This window comes from Stegostoma tigrinum, chromosome 6, assembly GCF_030684315.1.
Source record: "Stegostoma tigrinum isolate sSteTig4 chromosome 6, sSteTig4.hap1, whole genome shotgun sequence".
NCBI classification, from domain to species: domain Eukaryota; kingdom Metazoa; phylum Chordata; class Chondrichthyes; order Orectolobiformes; family Stegostomatidae; genus Stegostoma; species Stegostoma tigrinum.
In genome coordinates, this window is record NC_081359.1 from 97,359,024 (window position 1) to 97,386,176 (window position 27,153).

The window sequence follows — 27,153 nt, forward strand, 5'->3', positions numbered from 1 at the left end:
ATATAGTCTCTGATCTCAGCAACGTGATTCTGCTGCAAAGACAGCAGAGCAGGATTTAACACTGCAAATGTCAGGACCTGGTTTACAGAATTCAGTGCCCTGATATCAGGTTTTTTGAAACGTCAGCATTTCTGCTCTTCTGATGCTGCTTGGCCTGCTGTGTTCATCCAGCACTACACCTTGTTATCTCAGATTCTCCAGCATCGGCAGTTCCTATCTCACTGGCATCATCTGTTGTGTTGAAAAATGATGACTGACAGTTTCACTGGGGCGCACAGCCAGAATCTAGCTGCAAAATGGAAGGCCAGAGAGAGGGAAGGAGAACAACAGCAGGAGGGAGATTCAATAGAAGGAGTACAAACAGGTTTTCTGTGGTTGTAGACTTCACCCAGGCCAAAGTCAAGAATGTCACTGTATATCTGCTTGCCACTCTGAAGGGGAAGACAAACAGTCAGAGATTGATGTCCACAATGGGGCTAATGACACTGGTAGGAGAGTAGTATGGAGCTCTGTAAGGCTTTTGTCAAAGCCTTGCATGGCAGATTGATTAAGAAGCAGAGGCTCCTGTGGTCCAGGAAATTGGGCAAATTAGATCCAAAACTGCCTTAGTGGCAGGACGCAAACAGGAATGTGCTTGAGACTGGAAGCCTGTGTCCAGTGGCATATCAGAGTCTGGTACTTGGCTCCTTGCTGATTTTAAGTGTATATTAATGATCTAAGCAAGGAGGTATGATCAGTAAGTTCACAGATAACACAAAACTGATGGTATGGTAAATAGCAAGGAGGCAAGCTCCAGGCAACATGATGAGAGAGGCTGGCTGATCAGCGGTAAATGGAATTTAATCCTGAAAAAAGTGTGAGGTGATACAGTTTGGGAGAACCAGTAAGACAACAGTGCACAAATTAAATGGTGGGACCTTAAGAAGCAGTGAGGATCAAAGGTACTTTGTTGAGCATATGCATAGCTCTTTGAAGGCAACAAGAAGGATACATAATTTGGTTAAGGCGGCACATGGGATACTTGCCTTTATTTGTCAAGCCAGTAAATAAACTAGCAAGAATGTTAAGATAAATGTCTGTATATTGTTATTTAGGCTATAGCTGAGTACTGTCTGGTCACCATGAAATAGGAAGGACATCATTGCACTACAGAGTACAGAAGAGATTCACTAGGATGTTGCCTAAGCGATTCAGCTATAAAGAGAGACAAGATTGGTGAGGAATGTTTCCTTTACAACGGAGACAGTGAAGAAAGATCTGATTGAGGCATACAAAGTGTGAGGAGCACTGATACAGTAGAGAGATAGCAAGAACACAGATAGGGGTCAATAACCAGGGGCACAGCTACAAAGGCGAGGAGCAGGAAGTTTAGAACAGATTTAAAGAAACTTTTGCCCCAGTGAGATGTGGGTATTCCAGATACCAGACATCTGGAATTCACTGCCTGGGAAGGGTGGTCAAGTTAGGAACTCAAAATATTTTAGTAGTATTGAAATGAGCACTGGAAGCACCATATGATAAAGACTACAGATCAAGTGCGGGAAACTGGGGTTAGAATAAATGGATATTTGATGACTGGCCTGAACAGAATGAATCAAAGGTTGTCTTTCCATGCTGTAAAAACTGACTCTGAAAATGTGCTGGTGCTGGGATAACACAGTTAGATCCTATCCGATATGTCACAAATTTCAAGAATGCCTTGACATTTACAATGAAGTTTTGAGAACTCCCATTTTGAGCAAAGACATACGCTCACTCATATGATGCTGGTTATAGCTGCAGGGGCTCCCTGAGTTACGAAGGTCCAACTTACAAACACTCATGTTTATGAATGAGATCTCCCCATACTGTTGATTTTAAGGATCCAATTGGCAAATGTTCACTCATACTTACAAGCAATTATTTTATGATGTACTATTCTGTATTCTGATTTACATACAAACCATAGAACATAGAACATTACAGCACAGTACAGGCCATTCAGCCCTCGATGTTGTGCCGACCTGTCATACCGATCTCAAGCCCATCTAACCTACACTATTCCATGTACGTCCATATGCTTGTCCAATGACGACTTAAATGTACCTAAAGTTGGCAAATCTATTACCATTGCAGGCAAAGCGTTCCATTCCCTTACTACTCTGAGTAAATAAACTACCTCTGACATCTGTCCTATATCATTCACCCCTCAATTTAAAGTATGCCCCCTCGTGCTCACCATCACCATCCTAGGAAAAAGGCTCTCCCTATCCACCCGTCTTAATGAACTTACGAACACGTTCAGGAATGAAACTTATTTGTAACCCAGGACTACCTGCACTAAGAACTAAAATTTCAAGAATTAGCTAAAAAGATTGTTCCTGTAATAATAAAATCCAAACAGTATTCCTTGTTTTGAGTGTGCATTTCAAAAGCAATTGAAATTAATTCACTCCAAGTTGTACATTATTCCATCACTCCAGCACTGATGCTCAGTAACAGCAATGTGTGCATGTACAAGATGCACTACAAATTCAAAGATCCTCCATGCCTTCCAAATTCACTACCACTTCCATCTGGAAAGACAAGGACAGCAGATACACGGACCATGTCCTTCAACTTCCCCTCCAAGCCACTCACCATCCTGACTTGGAAGTATAACTCTACTCCTTCACTGTCAATATCCTGAAATTCCCTCCTTAACAGTATTGTGGAACTTGCTACAGGATACAGATTGCAGCAGTTCAAGATGGCGGTTCATCACCCTCTTTCTTTTATGCTTCTCCCATGAGATTATGTGGCAGTGCATATAACCATCAGAGTGAGGTACTGAGTCAATTCCACTATGTGAAGGAATGGATTTCATTCGAGTTTTCACATTCATTTGAACAGTCAGACAAGACACATAAAGGGTATTTCACTGAATTATACCTGTGCAAAGTGGTCCCGTTTCAAATACAGCTGGTTGTGAAAGAATCTGTCTCAATTTATCCTGGTGCATGAGCAAGGCTCGGGCTGCCTTCAGTATGTACAGTCTCAGCTGCTGACATCTTAACAAGTATAAATCCACTTGATCTGATTGGAGGGACAGAAGGAAGGAAAACATACATTTATATTAATTCAAGAATACAGTTTCACTACAAAAATCAGTTTGATTGGGAAACAGCACAACCAAAACATTTTAGGAAACTATGAAAACGCCTCATGTTAAAAAATATAAATAAATGATGCACAAACATTTTAAATATCACATACTCAGGTCCTGTGCAGTACAGGAAGAAATTCTAAGCGGATTCAATCTTCAATGTTATGAGAGGAGAGCATTCAAGTCAAAAGTGCACAAAGGTGGTGTTCTCTTGTTAGTTCAGTACAGTTTCAGAAGCAATTATACCGAAAAACTAATGCAAATTTACATTTTAATGTACAGTACACTTCAGTGACTGATTCAGAAATCACAAGTGCTTAAGAACAATCAAAAACTAAATTACTGAGCAACTTCAATTGTATTTACTCGACTTGTATGTTGTCACACATCTTGTACATAGCTTTCTAACTAATCTTGTAGCTTCCAGTTGGAATGAGAGTAATGATGATCTGAAGTGGTCGAAAAAATCTTTACCAGGATGCAAAATACTTCAGAGGGTGGGCAAATTAACCCAGGAAACTTTAATTGCAGAGAAGACGAATCAAAGAAAAAAGTCACCCCTGTAAGTAGAATGCTAATAGACACTGTGGTGAAGGAATCAACGAGGAGGAAGAAGCCTTTTCATAGGAGCTGGGGTTCTTGTACCAGGTCAACGCTCACAGGTCATTATGAACCACAGTGGGCTCCACCAGCTCCTACATCACTCAGGTACAGCACCTTGCCTGGCCCAGCACATCTATTTTAATTAGTTAGTTCTTAATTTGATTTTCTAATTTTTGTCTAAGTTTTGTCCTGTTTTGTACCCTTTGACAAAGGCATTCAAATAAGAATTCCCTGAAAATCAGGGTGGAATCTCTAACATTAGGCTGCATAGATTCAAGAGCCAGAATGTGGAAAAAAACGTAGTGGATACTACTGAAATGAACACAGTGTCAGTTGCCAAATCGAGATCTGAGATCCAATTATAAAAGGTAGTAAATGGCTGGTTTTAACTGTATAATTGCAATGAAAATGCATAACTGTGACAAGATCAGCCTATATAAGGTAAGTTCAGGGAATGGCCTGTTATATTTAGATATATGTCAGCGATTTTGAAAGAAATGCTTGTTAACTGATATCTGTGGTTTTGTGCCAAGCTAAATACTATGGTGCCTAGTAAATGAATGTTTTCCTTCAATGTTATGCCTTTAAGTTTCAAGCAGGGCTGACAGTTATGGAAGAAATTGTCTAATTCTACTTCTGAGTGCAACTACATCAATAAAAGATGTAGGTGCAATTGTTGCTACATGAATGTATCATAAAATGAATGAGTCAGTGAGATAACAAATGGAACCCTTAAAATCAGAAAAGTAGCACCACTGAAAATCTTATCAAGAAATTTCTCTGTTGTAAAGTGCTCTTTGGTCTCTACTCTATTTCACAACAAAAACTGAAGCTCATATTTTAATTACCTGTGAGGCTTTGGCTAGATTTCTTCATTTTGCGCTTTTCAAGTTTGCTCCCCGCTAGATTCACCAATTGAGCCCAGACTGACAGCATTAGGTCAGCAAATGGCAAGTTGTTAATACTGAAGGAAGTCATTGGAAGCTGAAATTAAACATTAAACCATTATAAGGATTTAGATTATGGATTGAACAATCAGGCAAAACACTGTTCGTCTGCTGATATGTTTGGGCAGGGACAGGAGCTCAGCAATCATATCACCTACCGGTTGTAACTCACTCAAAGGACAAACTCTGTACATTCGCATATCATGGAATTGTACAGTAATTTTTCCCTTAGGGGTAATACGAGCCACTGTCCCCTCTCCGAACTCTTCATGTGTCACCTGACCACCCAACCTCAGGCGTCCATCTACTCCACCAATCACAGCCAGTACTGCCATCAATCCACTAATCTCTGGATTATCTGAATCTGGGAAGCAATCTTCCAAGACTGTCTGCAAGGATTAAAAAAAGGAGACGATGGTTTTAGGCACACAAAGATATTTTGTTGTTTAATACATAAATCCATCCAAATATTCTCAAGCTCAATCACAATGGCCTTCTTAAGTATAAGCAATTGCCTGGCATTGAGTCAGCCAACAATAAACCCCTTTGCAATCCATGTTAGTCCCAGCCACAGAATCCAGTGCAAGCAATACTTGGTTTGAAAAGTTCTCAAAATAAACATGCAAAATTTCAAAAACAAAAGCACACAGGTTTCACACTTCTTCCAACAAAACAGCAGCTAACTGGCATCAATGTGGCCTTCTACAGGAAAAGGTTTCAAAGATCTTCACATTGAAGAAATTTCACAAAGTATTGTGAGGGGAAATCATAGCAACATAAGATTAAAACAAATGAATTGGAACAAGATTGGCACCAGATTGGCACCATACAGAAACTTATGGAGTCACAATAAGGTGGCAGAATTCAGAACTTTCTAAATCTTGATCTCATTCTTCAAAAATGACAAACAATTACATCAAAGTATCAAGGCAATAGAAACTGAGCAATAAAGCCCCTCAATGCTCAAGTAAACGCTGTGGGAGGCAACTACTTTTTTTTCCAGAGAATTCAAATTTCAAGAAGTTCAAAAGCCACCATGAAACAAGTCTATTTTTGACAAAACACATCTTCCGAAAAGAGGAACCAATACCATTCCAAATGTAGCTCTCATTCTTAAGCTGCAGAATGAAGTTTGAGCAATTTCCAACAAATATTAAATCACAAGAATAACCCTGCGCATTTTAAAAAGCAAATAAAGCAGTACTACATGCAACGGGTAGACCACACTGTCTGCATGCCCAGAACAAGACTCACCAAATAAGTGGTCTACTCTGCAATGGCAAGCTATCAGGAGGACAGCAGAAGAAAAACAAGGACCCTCTGAAAGCCTCCATGAACAAATGCAACATCCCCACAAAGGGGGGAATCTCTTTCCCGAGAGCAGGTAAACCAGAGAAAAAGCACTTGCAAAGATGCCAAACACTTGAAGCGTCACTGAGCAGAGCAAGAAGAGGCCAAGTACAAGCCACCAGAACTGTGCTGAGAACCCAGAGTGTTCCATCCAGCCACCTCCTCAAACATCACAAGATCCACTTGTGGCTGAGTCTGCAGCTCCTGAATTGGGCTATTTAACCACAGCAGAACCCAAACTCCCCACTTCCCCAGTGGAAGCAAATCATTCTCAACATGAGGGACAGGCAAAGAATGCAACATTATACTTACTGCCTCTGGCACTTTATCACTCATGATTTCACTGATGCAATTCAGCTGAGAATTGATGTAGTCATTGATAAGTCCATTCCACTGATTCAGAGTGTGAAGAGTTCGCAACAGTGCAACGATTTCCTCTGCTAGTGTGCTACTGTGGGTGGCAGTCAGAGAAGCTGGAGGTCTAGCTTTTCTTCTTCTCAACATTCCATCTGTAAGCACAAGAAGCCGCCGCTTTAATCATATATTTATTTTTAAAATATTATGGACTTATCAAATAATATGGGAAGAAATACATCTACCAGTCATAAAGGGCGCTCACCTCTTAAGAGTGGAAGGTCACTTGAACAGGTGCTCAGAAGGCTACCCAAAAACACAAATAACTTTTCAACAAGGAACTTCATGTCTTTTGACCGCTCATCTCTGTCCCAGGAAGGAAGAACTGCTTGCAGCAAACGCAGCGCTAAGATCTAACACAAATTAAAAAGCAAACGTCCATGTTCACAGAAGTATTACAGCAACCCAAACCTGATCAACCTCTCATGTGAAAGTTATTACACACTGCTTTTTTTTTAAATCTTGCATTCAGTTTGAATCCAATCTGCTATCCTTCCCTCATATGCCTTAATCTTTACCGAAGCTCTGCATGACTGCCAACACTTTGACAAGGGCACAGCTAAGCTTTAGAGATGGTGCAACGCCAGAAATCCCAGGAGGTCTCAGCAGCGGTCAATACTTCCACCTGTGGCAAGTGGGAGAACAAGACGATGGATGCCATAAGGACACAGTACATTGGTAATGGGTTGAGTTTGAGAAGATAGTGAGTTTTTTTTCACCCCCCCACACACTTGGGCTTGCACAGAAAAATTCTCCATGAAACTTGCCAAAATTGACACTTAGCTGTTTTCTGATATAATTTAGTCCCATCATTCCAGAGGTGAAAAATGAAAATGCTCCCTTTGTCAATGTTAACATTTTCCTTTGATTAGCATAAAGTACTGTAACCATGTGACTTGGAAGGGGGAAAAAAATAAAGGATACTTCAGATAAATGCTATAGCAGATTATTTTAACAGTGTCTCAAACACATCTCGCCTTTGGTTTCTTTGAACAAAAAAAATGCACAACAGGAGTTCTCACCTGTCGCTGCAGAGACACAGCAGTGAATGACTGTTGTCCTTCAACAATTTTGGTCAGCAAGCTGATCCACTGAGATGAACTCAGAGTACTACACATTCGAGGAGTAATTGCTACACTTCTAATGAAACCCAGGGTACACCAGCTCCTGTGTTGCTCTCTGGATACAACTTTGTTTATAGAAGAAACTAGAAACAACAGACAAATGTTCATCTCACCAAACAACATTTTTATTTCTACAGTAGCTCAAGTGCAAGGGCAACAAGAGTAAAATATTCTAATCAGTTGAGCAGAAGTCAGTCACAGGAATAAAACCAGCCATTCCAACATTTCAATACTATCAGCAACAATACATATTCAGTTTGAAGTCAGTGTCCAAGTAGTTTCTTATGTCAAATGACTTGTTGCAAGATTCTTGACATATAATGTTACTTGGAGGGTTTAAGTTTTGAAAAACTGTGGAAAAATCGGACTATTCCAAGCTATGGAAAAACTTCTTTGAAGTAAATAATTGAATAATTGAAAGTAATTAGTTCACTATGGACATTAAAGATTTTACTTTTGGCAAGGTTTCCTACAAATCACATGACTGGTGATAATCATTTGCTTTGCTGCAGGTTCTTGCTAGAGCTGTTTTTGAAGACTTGAAGAGGTTCCAGTTTGCTTCAGTTGGAGCAAAACCTGCGAACAGCAACCGGAACTGGAAGGTTTTTGAAGAAAAAGCTCTCACATTTTGGAAAAGAAAACCCTCTTGTTGAATTCAGGGTGAAACTACTTGCTATTTTGAAAAAGAGTGACTGAAGAAGCATCAAGATTGTAGTTCTTGAATTAGCCAAACTTCAAGGACAAACATGCACGACTTGACCACATGCCAGAACCGAGTAAGAGTCTGGCATATTTTCAGCTTTATCCTTTTGTCTTCAAAAATAACCCCTTCACACACTAACTTTAAGAAAAAGCCAAAAGAGGCCATCTCTGCAGAGAAATATATGACTTTCCCTTTTGAAGTGACAGCATTTGCGTGCATTTTGGGAACATTTAGAAGGGTAGGCTTTTATACTTCCGTATCATTACTGAATAAATTGAGTTTTGAGAATATACCAATAATTTTGTGAACTAAGAAACCAGGTTGCCAGATCTTATTTAAAACCTGATGTCAATAAGGTACTTAATTTATTACCTTGATAACTGGATAAACTATTTTTGTTTCATGTTGAAGCCATGAAGCAGTGGAGTAAGAGCACTGGTACAGTCCTTCAGCCTCAGTGGTAACAAAGTCAATGTCTTAATGACTGAAAATTTCATACTGCTCAGTAAAATTAAATTTTTACCAACCTCGAAGCATCAGGACATAAAATCTCTCTCCCCTATTGTAAGGAAGAATGGTCTTAACTTGGGGCTAAAATACTTGATTTAATGACGATCTAAAGGGTCAGATTAGAGGTGTAAATTGTAAATAGTGGGAGAAGAGTTCTCTCAGCTGCTTCAAAAGGATCGTGATTGGGAGGATTATACTTTTAACTGGGAAATGAGGTTTCATTCAGAATTTCTACACAAGCCCAAAAGTTAGTATGTATTTACTCGATAATCACAGTATACCGTCAGTGAGAAATTGCCTGGCTTTAATTTCATTACAGTAGGCACTGCTGAATAGAAGTTAGGGACTAAAATACAACATCACACCTGCGGTTCTACAACTGTCATATCATTAAAAGAAAAACAAAACACATCAGCTCTTCATAACATTAATGTGTTCACCCTCGGCCACTGATAAATACCAACGTACTTGTTCTCCAGAACATTGTCACTCGCTAAATATTGTTTTATGGTTTTTCTAAAAAAATTCAATTACCAGTTTTATCTGATGCCCCACTCTCCACAAGCATTCTCAAAAGACCACATAAAGTTTTGGTAGCTTCATTTTGGACTAGGTCTGAGTGAATTCCAGCAGAAAGTGACAATGTTTGCAGAAGATTAACTGTTCCCAACAACAGCATCACAGTTGGATGTGTGTTCTTCTCAATGGGTTCTGCTTCTGTGTACAAAACAGCATCACAAGAAAACGTGATTAGATTTTTAGTTTCTAGATGCAAGAATCTTTTCTTTAACAATCATTCAAAATGTGAAGGAAGCCCAGAAAGCTGGCAATTGAAGAACACCCAGTACAAGTCCTAAATGGTATGCTGTTTTTATTTTGAGATAGTGCAGGAAAAACTGGAAGACAAATTTACAAGATTATCAGAACATGTGTTCTGATAATAAAGCACTATAAATTGATTAAATATACCTTTCAACTGAATTTTGAAGACCTCCACTAACACAAAACTCCTTCAATTTCCAATGAAACTAAACTCTATAATCAAACTGTTAAATAGGCTTTAAAAATATCACAAGCACAGAAATATTGAAGATAGAAGCGGGAGTAGGCCATTCAACTCCTCAAGCCTATTCTGCCTTTCAGTAAAATCATGGCAGATTATCAAGCCCAGTACCCTGATGCTACCCTTCTTCCATATTCCTTGATCCATTGAGCCACAAGACATTTATCCACTTCTTTCTTGAAAACAATGTTTTGGCCTCAACTACTTTCTGCCGTAGCGAATTCCACAGGCTCAGCACCTTCTGGGTGAAGAAACCTCTCCGCTCAGTCCTGAAAGATTCACCGCTTAAAAGTATGACCCCTGGTTCTGGACTTTCCCACCACCAGGAACATCCTTCTTGCCTCTGACATCTCAGCCCATTAGAATTTTATTACTTTTCTGTGACATCCCCCCGCTTCCATACTTCTAAACTCCTGTGAATACAATCTAATCAACTCAACCTCTCATCACACATCAGTCCTGCCATTCCAGGAATCAATCTGGTAAACCATCACCACACTCTCGACAGCAAAAGCATCCTTCCTCAGGTAAGGAGGCCAAAACTGCAAACAACATTTCTGATATGAATTTACAAATGTCCTGTACAATTACAGCAAGACATTCTTGTTCCTGCGCTTGAATCCTCTCATTATGAAAGCCAACATAGTTTGCTTCATTACTGTATATCTCACCTGCACATTTACATGCAGCAACTGGTTCACAATGACAACTCGGTCTCATTGAACATTCCCCTCTGTCAACTTACAGCCATTCAAATAATAACCTGCCTCCCTGTTTATGCTACCAAAAGTAGATAACCTCACATTTATCCACATTATACCACGTTTACCCACTCACTCAGACTGTCCAAATCTCACTGCCACATCTCTGCATTCCCCTCACAGCTCACTCTTCCATCCAGCTTTGTCACATCTGCAAATTTTGACATCCAACATTTAGTTCCCTCATTTAAATTGTTAACATATTGTAAATAGCTGGGGTCCAAGTAGCAGACCCGCGGTCTCCCACGAGTCATTGTCTGCCATTCAGAAAAAGACCCAATTATTCCTAAACAAAAACAGAAATTGCTGAAAAAGCTCAGCAGGTCTGGCAGCACCTGTGAAGAGAAATCAGAGTTAACGCTTCGGGTCCCGTGACCCTGCCTCTATGTTTCTCTGTCGTAACTCCATGTTGGCTGCATCCGATTCTACCAGTGATTTGAGTGCGCTGCTATAAAATCTTTGACAATGAACTGCAGCGTCTTAAGCACTTGATCAACATGCTCAGGTTACCTCACAGATTAGTCTGAAAAATATCTGTTGTTGTAGTGTCCAGTACAGTTTCCCGCTTAAAATAAACACCAACGTTGAAATCCTTTTTCATTGAAATGAAATCTTAACTCAAAAATTTTATTACAAACCAGAATCGTCCTCTGTGTCAGAGTCTTCAGTGGCTGGCTGTGTAGCAGGTGGTGGTTCAGCTAATTTCAGATCATACTTTCCTTCTTTTCCCATTCTATAGGAGTTAGTGCTACCAGTATCCCACTGAACCCTGATCCAGCCGTCATCCCCCAATTCACCAATTACACGGCCTAATCCTGGAGGTGGTCCATCCTAAAAAGTACATACGTTAAAAGTAACAAAATTAAAAGGCTAGAAACCAAACAGATACATTTGTATTAGCTCAAACTGCATTCTTTTCATATTTAAATATAAAATGTAAAAGAAAATAGATGAAATTGAGGTGCTTGGGTCAGATAAAGATAGATTGTTGGCAACAAAGGGTTCGCTGCATTCTCCTGCGTGCAGGATTGTTCTGCACACAAGAAGCGGTTTACAGTTTAGGTTGATATTATCTCAGGTATGACATTAGGCCAAGTCTCAACTTGTAGAACTGATTGCAACCAAGGGGATTGTCTAGAACAAAGGTATACACAAAATCTCCCAAGTTGTTTATTCCAACTTTAGTAGAATATTAACAACAGCCCACATTAGAGGAAGTGGTGCTGGAGGTCTTAAAAAAGGCAGATAAATCGCCAGGACTTGATCAATTGTATCCCAGGATGCTATGGTAAGTTAGGGAAGAAATCATGGAGCCCCCTAGCAGAAATATTACATCATCTATAACCACAGATGAGGTATCAGAGGACTGAAGAGTAGCCAATGTTGTGCCTTTGTGTAAGGAAGGCTGTAAGGAGAAGCCTGGGAGTTACAGAGCCGAGAGTCTGACATCAGTAGTGGATAAGTTGTTGGAGGGGATTCTCAGAAATACAATTTACAAGCATTTGGAGAGGCAAGGATTGATTAGAGATAGTGCGAGGGAGATCACATCTCAAATTTGATAGAGTTTTTGAGGACATAACCAAAAATATTGATGAGAGCAGAGCAGGTGACATTGTCTACACGGACTTGAGTAAAGTCTCTGAGGAGAATCTGCACGGTAGCCTAATTGCTAAATTAAGACATATGGGATTCACAGAGTTTGTCAACCGGACACAAAATTGGTTTGATGGTAGGAGACAAAGGATGGAAGTGGAGGGTGGTTTTTCCAACTGGAGGCCTGTGACCAGCAGCGTGCTGTGGGGATTGCTGCTGGGTCCATTTTTGTTTGTCATTTATACAAACGATTTGGATGGCATCATAGGAGGGATGGTTAATAAGTTTGCAAATGACACTAAAATTGGTGGTATAGTCAACAGTGAAGGTGGTCATCCAAGATTACGAAGGGAACTTCATCAATTTAGCCGAAGAGTTGAGGATTGGCAGATGGAGTTTAATTTGGATAAATGAGGTATTGTAATTTGGTAAAACAAGCAAGGGCAGACCTGAGGGAGTTAGTTGCAATATTGTCGAACAGAAAAACCGAGGAAAATTGGTGATATAGGAAGGGTCATTGGAATTCATTCATTTTGAGGAAGGGTCACCGGACCTGAAACGTTAACTCTGCTTTCTCTTTCACAGATGCTGCCAGACCTGCTGAGATTTTCCAGCAACTTTGTTTTTGCTCCACAGAACCTAGGAATTCAGGTGCATAGTTAAAAGTTTCACAGACAGACAAGGTGATTCAGGAGGAATTTAGCATGCTTGCTTTCATTGCTCAAGCTATTCAGATAAGGAATTGGGATGTCATGTTGAGTTGTACAGCATGTTGGTGAAAACATTTCTGCAGTACTGTAAACAGTTCTTGTTCCTGTAGCAGAGCAACATCATTATTAAATTGGAGTGGGTTTGGAAACGATTTACCAGAATGTGGCGAGGACTGAAGGGTATGAGGTTTAAGAATAGGCTAGATCGGATAGAACTTTTTTCACTAGAGTATAGGAGTTTGAGGGGTGGCCTGATAGAGGTTTATAAAATCAAAAGGGGCAGAGATCAGATGAATAGCAAAGGTCTTTTTCCTAGGGTTTTACCCTAAGACCGTAAGACATAGGAGTGAAAGTGAGGCCATCGAGTGCACTCCGCGATTTAATCATGGCTGATGGGCATTTCAACGCCACTCCCCTGCACTCTCCCCGTAGCCCCGTTTTCTTGAACTTCCAAACTAGAGGGCGTGTTTTTAGGGTGCAAGGAGAAAGATTTAAAAGGGGCAACTTTTCCCACACAGAGGGTGGTTCATATACGGAATGAACTGCCAGAGGAAGTGATAGATGCACGTACAGTTACAACATTTAAAAGGCATCAGGATGGGTACATGATTAGGAGAAATTGTGGGGGTTATGGGCCAACAGGACTAGTTTACTTTGGGAAACTTGGTCGGCATGAGAGAGTTAGGCCGAAGGGTCTGTTTCCATGCTGTGTGGCTATGATATTCGTTGTCCAGTACCGTGACCTCCAGGTACCTCACACCAGGAATTAATATAGTGTCTCTTCATAACACTCTTAAAACTGAAACATGGACACCATCTGTAAAAGCACAATCATGAGGAAATTGTTTTTATTTTAAAAAAGACAGCATGAATCTAAGTTGTGCTTTCCCTATAAACAGCTGCACTGAATAACAGCAAAGTTACACTGTGACCAGAATTATATTCTGAGCCGAGTTCTGCTAACCTTGAACATGTAGGTAGTTGGAAAAGTAAAAATTGCATCAAAACATGGTAATAATATTTATAAAATGTTAAGGAGGTTAAATTTTAAAGCACTCTTCGAAAGCTTGATTTTACACCATGTAGCATTAAGTCCAGATATTGCAACTGCTAATGTTTCGGTCACATTGAGATTTGACAGCAAAGCTAAATAATAATCTTTGCGTATAAATCAGAATGGCGCAGAGTAGAAATATAGAATCCAATGCCACTGGTAAATGCAGCTAATTAAAATAATATTTACAAACAGGATAGATTGCTGAACTAGGAATACTCGTGCTCCAACTTCTTTCTCAGCTTCTCCCGAACAGAAGTGGCCCTTCAAAACAGGTAAATACTGTCCTAGGCATTTTTTAAAAATTTTTTTAGAATAGACAGATATCAGTTTACTGTAATACCTGATCTCCCCATTTCCAGTCTACACCCCTCATCACTCTAGTCCCAATTTTCATCATTGCTGCCAGCTCTGGACCAGAGACAGGCAGCGGAGCTGGTGTGGTTTCCTTTCTTGATTCCTCTAAAACAGTGGCTGAGGCTCCATGAAGAGAGGCACCAATATCATCCTCACCACTATCGGAAGCAGGGCCTGAAGGACAAAAAAAAAGTTGCAAAAAAATCAAGTTCTGAACTTTGCAAAAGTAATACGAAACTTTCCAGGAGGCAAAGAATCACATCTAAACAAATTCTTACAAATTTTTCAACTATAAACTAAGTATGTTGAACTTCAATATGGCCCACACTGTTCTTTAAAAATCCTTGTCCAAATGATTAAGTGCTGACAATTAAAGTACACAGATACTGTTTCTTTGAAAATATACTTCTTTCCTTGTAGCTGAGTTAAGGTTCCCTCATGGCTGTGATTCACTCTTAAGCATTTTTTTATTTGCACCCTCAATCTTTGTTGAGGGAGCTACGGGCATTGAGGAGAAAACTCCAAGCAAACTACGTCACTGAAAAATCAACAAAGCTCAAGTAAAAATAAAGAAGGACGTTTGCACATAAGTGTGGACTATATAAAAAATTAAGCAAAACCAAATCCAAATGACATCAAAGTTAAGCAGGACATAAAAATGCGGGACAAGAGTAGGACATTGAGCCCTCAAACCTGTTGTTCTGAAATTAACTGAGATCATGACAATCTGCCTAGGTTCTATTATTACTTATTAGCCCTACTCAACAAAAACACATCAATCTCAGTTCACTAAGCCTCAACGGCTTGAGTTTTCAATATCTGCACTTTATCATTTATGAAAAGATAATCACATTATATTTAGACATCCAGAAGAGAAAAATCAACCCTGAACTAGCAGCACCTCAATTAGTTCTGATCCTCATCACAAATTCAGTAAAGCTAATATAAAATGCAGGTGTAGACAGTTGGGGTGTCCTTCCATGCCAACATAAATTCTGTTCCTTATCCACCTATTCCATCCCTCATCTTGACCACTGTCTGAGTTTGAACTGGGTAGTTCAATAAGTTTATTGTTCTATTACACAGGGATATTCCAAAGCCAAGATCTCCAGCATCCACTTTTGCAAAATTTCCTGTCTCATTCATCAGTTGCTGGGACCCACATTATGTCTTAGACACAGCTATCCCAATATTCCTCCAACCAGCCTGCATAAACTTGAGCTCATCCAAGCATCTCCTGCCTACATCCTAACTTACACCAAGTCTCATGTAATGGAGCTTGCTAACCTACATTGGTTCCTGGTTCCATAATGCTCAGTTTAAAGAATCTTATTCTAGTTATCAAATTATTTCAAGGTCTCAGCCCTCCCCATCTCAATAGCTACTTATAGCCAAACAACCATTGTAAGATCTCTGTATTCCTTCAATTTTATCACTGTACCATTGGTAATTCTGTTTTCAACTGCTTAGGGCCAAAGGCTCTATGAACCTTCACTAAGCCTCTGTCTCTTCCCCCTAAGATACTATTTAAAAGCTAGCCTCACCAGTCAAAACATTTCCTTCCATAGATTGTCACTTTGATTGAACTCGTGAGATGTGCCTTAGGGCAATTACTGTCTTAGAGTCACTATACAAATGTTGTGGTTGTTCTGATTCCGATTCAGTACTTTTAATGTGATGTAAAATAGTCCAAAAACTGTTATGTCTCTCTGATGAAGGGTCTAGTCCTGAAACGTCAGCTTTTGTGCTCCTGAGATGCTGCTTGGCCTGCTGCGTTCATCCAGCTTCACACTTTATTATCTTGGATTCTCCAGCATCTGCAGTTCCCATTATCACATATTATCTAAACTGATGTTTTTGCATTTTAAAAGCTTAGAGATGTCAACGTTTCACATCTAGAATGATGGGTGGTCTAGCAATCAGTTTTTCTTGCAGTACTTTACAATTGTTCAATTATTAAAAAGTCTAGTCCAGGCCAAACATTTTAGAAAGTTAGGAATGTGAATTGACAGCAGAGGCCATATCAGCTGCTTGTGCTGGAAATACCTGGTAACAAGATGCACCACATTTGAAATAAGCAACTGGCAAGTATAGAATTTTCAAAACGGGAGTTGATTAACAGAAGCATTTAACGAAGAAAATTAAATCAAAGTTGGAGATCTAGTATTCTATCAAGGTGGACATCATGTTGTGTACAAAAGAGACACAACATTTAAAAAGTACTAGTCCATAGCCCAGGCGATAAATGCTAAAATTATTCTGCATATGAAGTTTGAACCAGCACTGTTAGAAATTTCAACTGTGCAATGCTATAACAATGAGTTGAAAAGGGGAAACACTTGGGCAGTATTCCAGAATAAGATGCTGCACACAATTCAATCCATAAAAGTGTTCAAAATGGTCTATGACTAAGCTACAAGGAAATAAGTCTTGAAAGAATCAGTGCCTGGTGAGTCAGCCAATGGCTTATTCATTTCTATATGGAAATATAACGAAAGACCAACAAAAAAGGCTTGTACTGTGTTGTACTTATTTAAATAAAATCCTTCATTTAAGACTGAACTTTCAGGTGGCAATGAAAAAGTGAAGACCAATTTGTATGCTTTGTTTGATATTTTTTAAAAAGTCTGTAGTGGCACAGATTAACACAGTAATATTCTTACAATAGTTTAAAGATCAGCTGCTAAATTCCTCTTACATCATAGCCTGTTTGAAAAAGAATGTAGCAGCATGGTGCTATTTAAAAGAAATACAAAAATTAGACATTAGTGCAAATTTTCTTCGAATCCGCCAAGGAAAGATTTTTGAAATCATGTAATGCAAGAATGATTTAATGAAGGTACCAGAGGAAGCTTGTTGAAAGAATCACTGTGCTATAGAAAGTTAAAATCAATGAAAGAGGACCCTTCAGAAATGATGCATTTCCTAACATGCACATTGTTCCCTTCAACAATCATAACTCGCACAAATGGCTTCTTCGCACACTGAAAGAAAATGAACAGGCTCTAACAATTAAATATATTTTAATTACCAAGAGAACAGGAAAATCCACAAACTTATTGTAAACAATCATACTAATGTCCCAGCATTGATCAAAACTAGGTTCTCACCCAGTGATACCATTTCCCTCACCACAGCCTCCAAGCCAGATTATTCTTCCCATCCTTTATCCTACTGAAGCAGCGTGTCATTCAATCTGAAGTCACTTCTTGGCCCCTTTATTTCAATGGCTCCTAATCATGTTTGACCCTCCTCATTTTAAATCATTTAGCACTCTCCTAGCTGTCTCTGGGGTATCTAATTTTTTGCTTTCCCTCAGCCTGCACACCAAGTGACTCCTTACCCAAGCCAATTCCAATCTTCACCTTCTCATGTCAAACTTTACCACCCTCACAGACTCAGGCATTTCTCCCACCCCTATTTGTGGGCCATTCTCCCTTCCCTATTTGTGGTCCATTCCCTTGACCTCCCCAACACTCTTCAGATCACTTGCTCATGTCCTTCCAGACAAAGCCCTCACTTATGCACCCTTAAGCGGTTTTTAAGTCGAAACTGCCCAGCTGTTGACCCTTCATTTGCCATAATGCAGTTGAAGCTGGAGTAGACATGTAGAATGGAAGCAATTTTAGTGAGATTAAACATACTACCAACTGGCTTAATCATTGTTACACCCTGACATTTCACACTTGTAACTTTGCTCAACCTTAATTGTTTTCCATTCCTGTCATTTCCCCCAGACAGACCACAGCTTTGTTCCTTTAAGGCAAAGGGACATACTTAAGTAGTTGCCACACAATTAGATTCATCATTTCATTGCCAGATACAAGTCAATGTCAGCTAGTGCAAATGGTCCAAACTGGTCCTCTGCAAAAACCACTGACTATTCTGTCATCACGCCTTGAGGCAAAGATAACCGTAGGGCTCTTTCCCCAAGTACCAAATGCCTCCTGGGACATTGTCATCAAAGCCTTAAGCATCACAATGCTTTTTCGTCGCCAGGCATCTTTCCATACTAAACCTGAATCACCACAGTTTCTTAAATTTCTTCAATTCCTACTTTCCAGCCCTTTTTTCCCCCAAGTTAGCGTTGCCATCGCAACCGACTCACTGCTCCCGCAACTACCTTCCATGAAATTAACAGTTATCCATCCTGCTTCCTAGGAGTTATGACAGGTATAAGTTTTTTCTTCACCTCAATAACTCTCCTTGCCTTTCAAATCCATTGTAACCATACTTCTGCAAACAAAAATCTGCACATTGACTTTCCATTGACATTCCATCTAACATCCCTTTCATTCCCCAGGTTCTTGAACATTGTCATTTTCCAGTTCTACTCTAACACACTGGTGAAATTCCACTGTTGAATTTTCATCTCTTTCAGTGCAGTCCAAAACAAAGTAATAAATTGCATCAGTCTAACCAGGGTACTTCTCTTCTCCCCAAATTTGGTACACCATTTTCCTCCAAAGCATCTCCTTTTAGCTAGTTCCACAACTTGGGACTGTCTGGGTTTATTTCTATTTTACCTTACTCAAGTAAAATTCCAGCAATTACTTATCCCTTCATCATCTCTCTCGACAATTCTCCTCATACTGTGCTGTCAAACTACTTGACATATCCCTGGATTTTAACTTTTCCCATTTGGAAGGCACAAGTAGTTGACTTTGGTCTTCATTTTAAATTCTGCTTTCCTGTAACTAATTCCATTGTTTCCTCAGTTAATACATCATAATGCACGAGAGTTTGTGCTGTAAGAGGTGTGTTTAACCCAGAGGCAAATCTCACCTCCATGCCTTCTCTCCTTTCATACTTTCACCTCTACTATCAGCCTGTCTGCAAATAAAGACAATGTCTCCATCAATGGAGCAACAGGAAGAGAAATGACTGTTGGAGACGATCTGGCTACATTCCCAAACACTACAAAAAGTAGTGCATCTAAGTAAATGCAGTCACACTGGACAAGGAGGGCTGCTGCAGTTAAATGGTACAATCAACACTGAAAGTGCCCACTCAATGGAATCAGTACAGAAGACAGAACGACTTGAGAGTTCTGAGGGGTGAGTTACCACGCTAAAATAAGAAATTAGATTAAAAGGTATGAAGATAGTTAGGCAATGGAAATGATTTTAAAAATTAATTCATAATTCATGACGATTAGATATAAAATACGATAAAGTGGTCTAGCGATGGAAAAACAAAAGATTGTAGTTCACACATGTTTAAAAAGAAGCAATTTTTTTGCCATAAAGATTAGTGAGACAGAGGATCAGAGCAGTTTTAAAATACAAAGGGACAACAGGATAGGAGAGCAAATTAACTAGATGTAAAAACAGATGGTAAAAGCTGGAGTAGATACGTAAAATGGAAGCAATTTTAGTGAGATTAAACATGGGTTCCTATGAGATACAGGCTGGAGAAATGATGATGAGAAATATCAGTATTAATTTTGTGACAAGACAAAACATTCTGGAATTCACAGGCAACCATAAAGTCTGGAGCAAATGAAGAATTTAAAAGACATACGTAAAAAATTCTTCCTGGAGAAATTAAGGGATGAAAAGGACAAGAGGCTTGCATCCTAGGTTTTAAAAATGATGGCAACAAAGTTTTGATCTTATCCAATTCTATGATCCAGAATGATACCAGTGAAATGGAAGGAGAAAAACTACCAGCCCACTGTTCAAGAAAGCAGGGACAGAAAACAAGAACGAACGATAAGTCATTTAATGTCATCAGTTTCAGGGAAAATGCTCCAACCTATCAATGTTGGATAACAGGGAATTCACTTAGGGATTTGCTGTATGATTGCACAGCATCAATCCAGGTTTAAGGAAGGAAAGAAATATTTGCCAAATCTGCTGATGTTTCTTTTTAAGAAAACATGGTGAATAATAGGGTGGATGAAGTTAAACTGGTGGATTTCCAAAAAACATTTGAAAAAGGTGCTGCATAAGAAGTTACTGCATAAAATTTAGGGTTCATGGGACACGGGTAACGTACTAAGATTGGTCAATGGACAGAAAACAGAGTAGGAATATTAACTTGGCAGTACCTGTGGGGTATCGCAGAGTCAGATATGATTGTAATTAATAACTTAGATGATGGGTAAAAGGGGATTGATTATCCATGTTTGCTGATAATATACAAACAGGTAGGACAGTAAACAGAAGCGAATGTGTAAAGACTGCAAAAGAACCTATGCAAGTTTAGTTGAGCAGGTAAGAACATGACAGATACAATGCAGTGTGGAAAAAGGTAAGCTGGTAAGAAACTAGAAAAGCAGATTAAATGCTGACAGGCTGGGATACATTGCTATTCAAAGGGGTTTCGGTTTCCATGTACACAAATAATAGTTAAGACACAGGTACAGCAAACAATTAGGAAAGAAATATTTTGTCATCCATTGTTGCAGAAGTCTTGGAATAAAAGAATAAAGAAATGTTGCTGCACTTGTGTTGGGCCTGAGTGAAACCACAGCTGGTGCAATATTCACAATAGGTTCCACATCTAAGGGAGGATATACTTGCCATAGAGGGAATGCAAGAAAGATTCACCAGAGAAATTCTTGGGATGAGAAAATTATCCTATTAGAAGGGATGGAGCTACATTCCACATTTAGAAGAAAGATGATTGCATTTAAGCACTTTAAATTATTAAAGAGGTTTGACAGGATAGATGCTGTGAAGGTCTTCCCCTTAGTTTGGGAAGTTTAAAATTAAGGATTACAGTCACAACATAAGGCATTAGCATTTAGGACACAGATGTGAAAGAAATGCTTTGATTCAAAAAGGTTCCTGGGAATTCTTTGTTCTAAAGCAAAGTGAATGCTAATTTGTTGGTACACTTAAATAGATTGACACTTCTTATAAATACTAAAAAGGCATCAAAAAAGATATGGGGATAGTGTAGTAAGGTGCAGATGAAATAGAAAATTAGCCACAATTTTATTGAATGGCAGAGTAGGGTTAGGGCTCAAAAGAGTCAAACGGCCAAAGTGCTTCTAATTATGAGGCTGGGGGTATAAAGTGCATTAAAAAAGTTCCAGTTGTATCATGCTGTTTTAAGATCAGTGACAAGGATGTGCATAAGATTATACACAAAAATAAATGTTCAAAATTGCATTTAAGCACAGACACAGAAAGCACATGTCTTTTTATCCAAATGTTTCCATAATTCCTAAGGTGCACACTTACCGCATGCGCACAACACAGCCCCACCTTTAAATCTGTTTCTTTCCAATTTTGATATGGACGGTCCTGTTCCTGAAAGTACAAATCGCTTCTTTGAATTATAAACTGGTATTGAGGTAGCTTTTGGATGGCATCATTTATTATTCCTTGCACTTATGTATGTATATATATATATATATATATATAGTAAGGGAAAGCGATGCTAATCCTCAAAAGGAGAATTGTTAATTCCAACAATCTCTACACACTAAAAAAAAACTTGTATCAAATGTAGTTAAAGATGAACAACTGGCAGTTTTGAAATTTCAATAAAGCCAGAAGATAACAAAAGCAAATTACTTTGAAAATTTTCTGTAAAAATTGGACAGCAGCATTTAAATTTAAGGAGTTATGACAATATTTAGAAAAGAGTCTAATTTTTGAAAAATTGTAACTTGATAGAGTAAGTCCTAAACAAATTACGTGATTGTTATAAGCTATATAAGCACCAATATTTATAGTGTCCTAAATCCATCTTATGAAAAGGCGTATCTGTTTCCCAATCCAGATTGTGCAGCGAAATAAAATTAATCTAATAAAAACGGTTCAATTTTCAGAATAATGGAGCCCACTTTGTGTCCAAACTGTCAGACGGAAAGAAAAAGATATTGCAAAGGCTAAGGCTAAAACAAAATAAAGCAAATTAAAAAATTAAGAAAACTGAACACGGCAGGACGGTACATTTTTAACCTCACTAAATCCTAACTAAAATAAGAAATTGCACAGTATGATTGCAGATTTTGAACTTCACTTAGGTATTTCCCACTTTTCCCGCAATTCCATTTTAAGCTTCACGAGATAGTTTGCACTCTGCCTACGGCACAAAGACTTCCACCAATGAAGCCACAAAGAAGAGTGACTGTCACAATGTCGTAGTATCCCAAATCTGCCTTCTAGACTTCACCACAGCAACAAGCTAACAGTACTAACTCCTCAATGGCTCTCACCATCACATTTGCCATGTTTTGCTCTCCCACAATAATGTAACCCTAATGATAAATCCCATGTTTTTCATGGTTCTTTTTGTGTGGGCCCTAAAGGTTCCATTTATTGCCATAAGCTATTCTTAAAGCCAATCTAATGCCACTGTCAAGAATTACTTTTTAACGACTAACCAATAGCTATCTCTTATAGGTGGGTGAGTGGGTGAGGAGTTGAAAGTGCAATGGAAGTAGGTGGTTCCCTTTCGTGGGAAAGTGGCTCTCAGGTAATATGGACAATGTAGAAAAAGGTTTGAAATTACTTTGATGACAAAACAAGCAACAAAAAAGCAGGTTATAAACAATTGAGACAGTAAAAGGACAAATCTTTAATTAGACAACAAGATAAAACTGGACATGCTGTACAGTGCAGTTGATGCATGACAGATTAAAAATAAAACGGTATTAGGGCATGGGAGCGTAAAGGGATTACCTATCATGGAGCAGAGTTACCATGTGATATTTCTCTGTGGGATAATTTTAAGATTCACTTTGAATTCAAAGATTAACTGCAGAATTTCAAGTTACTAGATGTTCATACAATAGTGGAAAACATTTAACTTAAGCTACTTTGATTGCCCTATTCTAACTGACCCAATCATACGATGTAAAATTTTACAACTTGCACGAAATTAAGCAATTACTTCAATGGTCTTCACTTGCATAACTCTCACCAATATAGAGAAGTTATAGAAGACTATTTTAGTATGATCAAAACAGAATAAAAATTCAGATTTCATACACGAGCATTTACTTTTCACTGACCTATTAGTCGCAGAACTGTTTGCGTCAACGCAAGCAAACCAGAGTTTAACAAAAGGCTTAGACTGTTGGCTCCATGCTGAAGTGTCAGCATATTTATCATGATGAGTAGGAAGCGAGCTTGTGGAATGGTACCAAGACTTGGTGCTGAAGGATTCTCATTCGTTACAGTATGCAGAGAGACGGACTGCATGCCTAAAACGGTGATGTTTACAATTAGTAATATTTCTTTCAAGCAATTTGCAATTAGTAATTAGTAATTCCTTTATCCCAAACTGAAACTAATCCTGCCTTCAAAAATGGTCAGGTCACTAGGATCCATTGAAAATAATTAATTCTCTTGAAAGAACTAGGTGTAGAAGGTCTTAGGTTGCATTACAACAGTAACTTTTTCAGCTTACAAAACATTTACTGTGTAGGGACAATCAACAATTGCTTCAACTCATAAGAATGTGGAATCATTTTTTTTTGCTGTCTAAGGCTCCATGAATTTGCTCTGCCGTTGCCTTTTTTCTGCAAATTCTGAGATACTGCTGGGAAATGCAAGATTTGATATTTGAACTTACAGATAAAACATCTTGCAACAGATAAAATTTGTGTAGTGCACTGTAAATCATATTGCAACATGTGAATGCTGCAGTTTAGACAATGACTCGACAAGGTGCATCAAGATTTAACCTTGCGTTCACAAGTAAGTACGACTTACCTACCTGACTATTACATTTTCAAACATATACATGACCAGGATTCCTTTTCTTCTGCCCTGACTGTTTTGAGGGTGGCATTGACTTAACAGCAATTGTGCCACAGTTCTGTTCTCCCCAACACAGGCATGCATACTGCCCTCATGTTCTGACTTGTTCTGTCTTTCTACAAATAAACTAGTTTCTGTCTTCATGTGTGATATGATACCTTGTTATTTCATAACAGCACTTTTTTCCTCTCTTCTATCTTTATTTTTGAAGTACTGAACTGTTCACCTGTTTTCGTTTTGAAAGCTTCAATTGATATATGAAATCAGATTTCCAGAAAACATCATACCACTCTCAATTTTAGTTTTGAGTTCCACATCTCCCCTTCTTAACACACAAAATATAGAAATGCATATCACACTTAAAACTATACATGATTCTATCCCCATCAGAATCCAAGTTACTAACAATAACAAAACAAACAACATTCCATTATTAGCCAGTCATAGAAATTTCAATGAGATTTTAGTGCATTTAATAATTTATGGAACAGCATTAGGGAAATATTTCGTTTGGACAGTCAGTGCCGACACAGCATGTCGACCACTGTAACCATCTTCTGGTTCTGTGAATAGCATCATCGCTTTCACCAAAGCAACGATTAATGGTCCATACTACCGAACGTAACAATTCACAAGTACCTTACGTCAATCAAAAATACCATCATCTTACCTAGACCATCAAATCTACCTTGTGCATCCAATAGCATAGTTCGAATGTTCTGAATAGCCCAGGCATAAAGCTTTCCAAAAGTAACTTCCAGTAACATACGGTTAAATGGCGGTATGAGATCCACATCCTTCAGGCAGTCTGAAACAGGTTCACTAAACAGAGGATTTTCATTTCAGTATGAAGGCAGAACATGAGTTAAATCCAACACGGAAAAAAACTTTATCTTTTAAAAATCACTTTTTTTAAAAAATTCATTTTGTGGAATGTGGATGTCGTTGGCTGGTCAGCTTTTATTGCCCATCCCTAGTTGACCTTGGGAACGTGGTGGTGAGCTGCCTTCTTGAATGGCTGCAATCCACCTCTGAGTTGACCCACAATGCCATTAGGGAGGGAATTCCTGGATTTTGATCTATCTACAGTGAACGAATGGCGATATATTTTGAAGCCAGGATAGTGAGTGACTCAGAGGGAAAATTGAAGCCAACACGCAGTCAAAAAAACCAACAGTCTGGATTCCGAGGTCAGCAGCAAAACAATGTCACTTGCCACTGACCTAGGGGAAAGCTGGATGCAGCAAATTCCGCAGCACAGACTTCTCCTTACATTAAGTTAGTGACTAGCATCTCAAGAAATCCAGTAACCATGATGGGATCAAGCAGGATTGGCAATCACAATGAAGTATTCTTAAAGATCACAAACATGGAATTACACACTATTAAATCTCTTCATATCAATTTTTTTTCCTCAAAAGCAGACATTGACATTAATGATCACAAATTACACAGAGGGCTGAAGTAGAAACCAAAACAGCATAATTTTCTTTTAAATCAAATGTGGAATTTCTTACCATAATGAAGTAAAGTTAAAGTTGCCATAGTCCTACCGGACCACAGGGCTGCTCTCATTAGTGAGACAGCAAGCGGTGGTAAAACCTGAAGGACACCACAACACAGACAAGGGAAGAGATCGAGACGGAGAGTCCTGCACAGTAACCTCAACCTGTGTGAGAAGTGGAACTCACGGTGTTGGTGTTGCTCTGCTTTACAAACCAACTATTCAGCCAACCGAGCTAAACAACCCTCCATAAAGCCATATATTGGCCATTCACCAAACATCAAATTTTCGAGCTAAAGATGCTGTTTATCAACTTAGCATGCTGTTAAAAATTCAGTTATTCAACAAGGTACAACTTTGTCAAGGGTTTCCACACTTAACTAGAACATACAGGATCAAGACACTGCTGTCAGTCTCGGATGAGTAAACAATAGTGATCAATTTTGTCATCATTACCAGCCCAAAATCCATACAGTTCCGAAGAATGAGAAGTGAGCTTGCTGAAACCTAATGCAAGATACTGAGGGGACTTGACACAGTCGATGTAAAGATGTCCCTCCCTCACCGCCTCCACTAACAACACATCAAGATGAAACTAAAACTGGATGTGAGATTGCTCACTGAGCTGGAAGGTTAGTTTTCAGACGTTTCGTCACCATTCTAGGTAACATCATCAGTGAGCCTCCGATGAAGCACTGGTGTTATGTCCCGCTTCCTATTTATCTGTTTAGGTTTCCGTGGGTTGGTGATTTCATTTCCTGTTCCTTTTCTCAGAGGATGGTAGTGTGATTTGGAGCAAATGTGTTTGTTGATGGAGTTTCGGTTGGAATGCCATGCTTCTAGGAATTCTCGTGAGTCTCTCTGTTTGGCTTGTCCTAGGATGGATGTGTTGTCCCAATCAAAGTGGTGTCCTTCCTCATCTGTATGTAAGGATACTAGTGATAGTGGGTCATGTCGTTTTGTGGCTAGTTGATGTTCATGTATCCTGGTGGCTAGCTTTCTGCCTGTTTGTCCAATGTAGTGTTTGTCACAGTTCTTGCAAGGTATTTTGTAGATAACGTTCGTTTTGCTTGTTGTCTGTATAGGGTCTTTTAAGTTCGTTAGCTGCTGTTTTAGTGCATGGGTGAGTTTTTGGGCTACCCTGATGCCAAGTGGTCCGAGTAGTCTGGCAGTCATTTCGGAAATGTCTTTGATGTAGGGGAGGGTGGTTCTGGTTTCTGGACCCGTTTTGTCTGTTTCTTTTGGTTTGTTGCTGAGAAATTGGCGACTGTGTTCATTGGGTACCCGTTCTTTTTGAATACGCTGTATGGGTGATTTTCCTCTGCTCTGCGTAGTTCCTCTGTGCTGCAGTGTGTGGTGGCTCGTTGGAATAATGTTCTAATGCAGCTTCGTTTGTGGGTGTTGGGATGGTTGTTCCTGTAGTTCAGTATTTGGTCCGTATGTGTTGTTTTCCTGTAGACGCTGGTTTGAAGTTCCCCATTGACTGTTCGCTCTGCAGTGACATCTAGGAATGGCAGTTTATTGTTGTTTTCCTCCTCTTTTGTGAATGTTATGCCAGTAAGGGTATTATTGATGGTCTTGAAGGTTTCCTCTAATTTGTTTTGTTTAGTG

At 39.1% G+C, this 27,153-nt stretch overlaps 1 protein-coding gene across 9 annotated transcripts in view; it reads right to left on the reverse strand.

Annotated features, from left to right (window-relative positions):
* Positions 1–27,153, reverse strand: part of herc2 (HECT and RLD domain containing E3 ubiquitin protein ligase 2) — a 218,449-nt gene that overhangs the window by 94,227 nt on the left and 97,069 nt on the right. For 4 of the 9 annotated variants that reach the window (XM_048532264.2, XM_048532263.2, XM_048532261.2 and 1 more), the window contains exons 33-44: positions 24,709–24,860; positions 23,288–23,479; positions 21,507–21,575; positions 14,300–14,487; positions 11,238–11,430; positions 9,310–9,492; positions 7,461–7,645; positions 6,644–6,791; positions 6,337–6,533; positions 4,833–5,063; positions 4,576–4,711; positions 2,911–3,054 (exon numbers count right to left, since the gene is read on the reverse strand). In XM_048532264.2, the coding sequence (XP_048388221.1) occupies positions 2,911–3,054; positions 4,576–4,711; positions 4,833–5,063; positions 6,337–6,533; positions 6,644–6,791; positions 7,461–7,645; positions 9,310–9,492; positions 11,238–11,430; positions 14,300–14,487; positions 21,507–21,575; positions 23,288–23,479; positions 24,709–24,860 (2,018 nt within the window). The remainder of the gene's footprint in view (positions 1–2,910; positions 3,055–4,575; positions 4,712–4,832; positions 5,064–6,336; positions 6,534–6,643; positions 6,792–7,460; positions 7,646–9,309; positions 9,493–11,237; positions 11,431–14,299; positions 14,488–21,506; positions 21,576–23,287; positions 23,480–24,708; positions 24,861–27,153) is intronic. The other 5 variants (XM_059646786.1, XM_048532268.2, XM_048532267.2 and 2 more) reach the window with 3 other exon arrangements.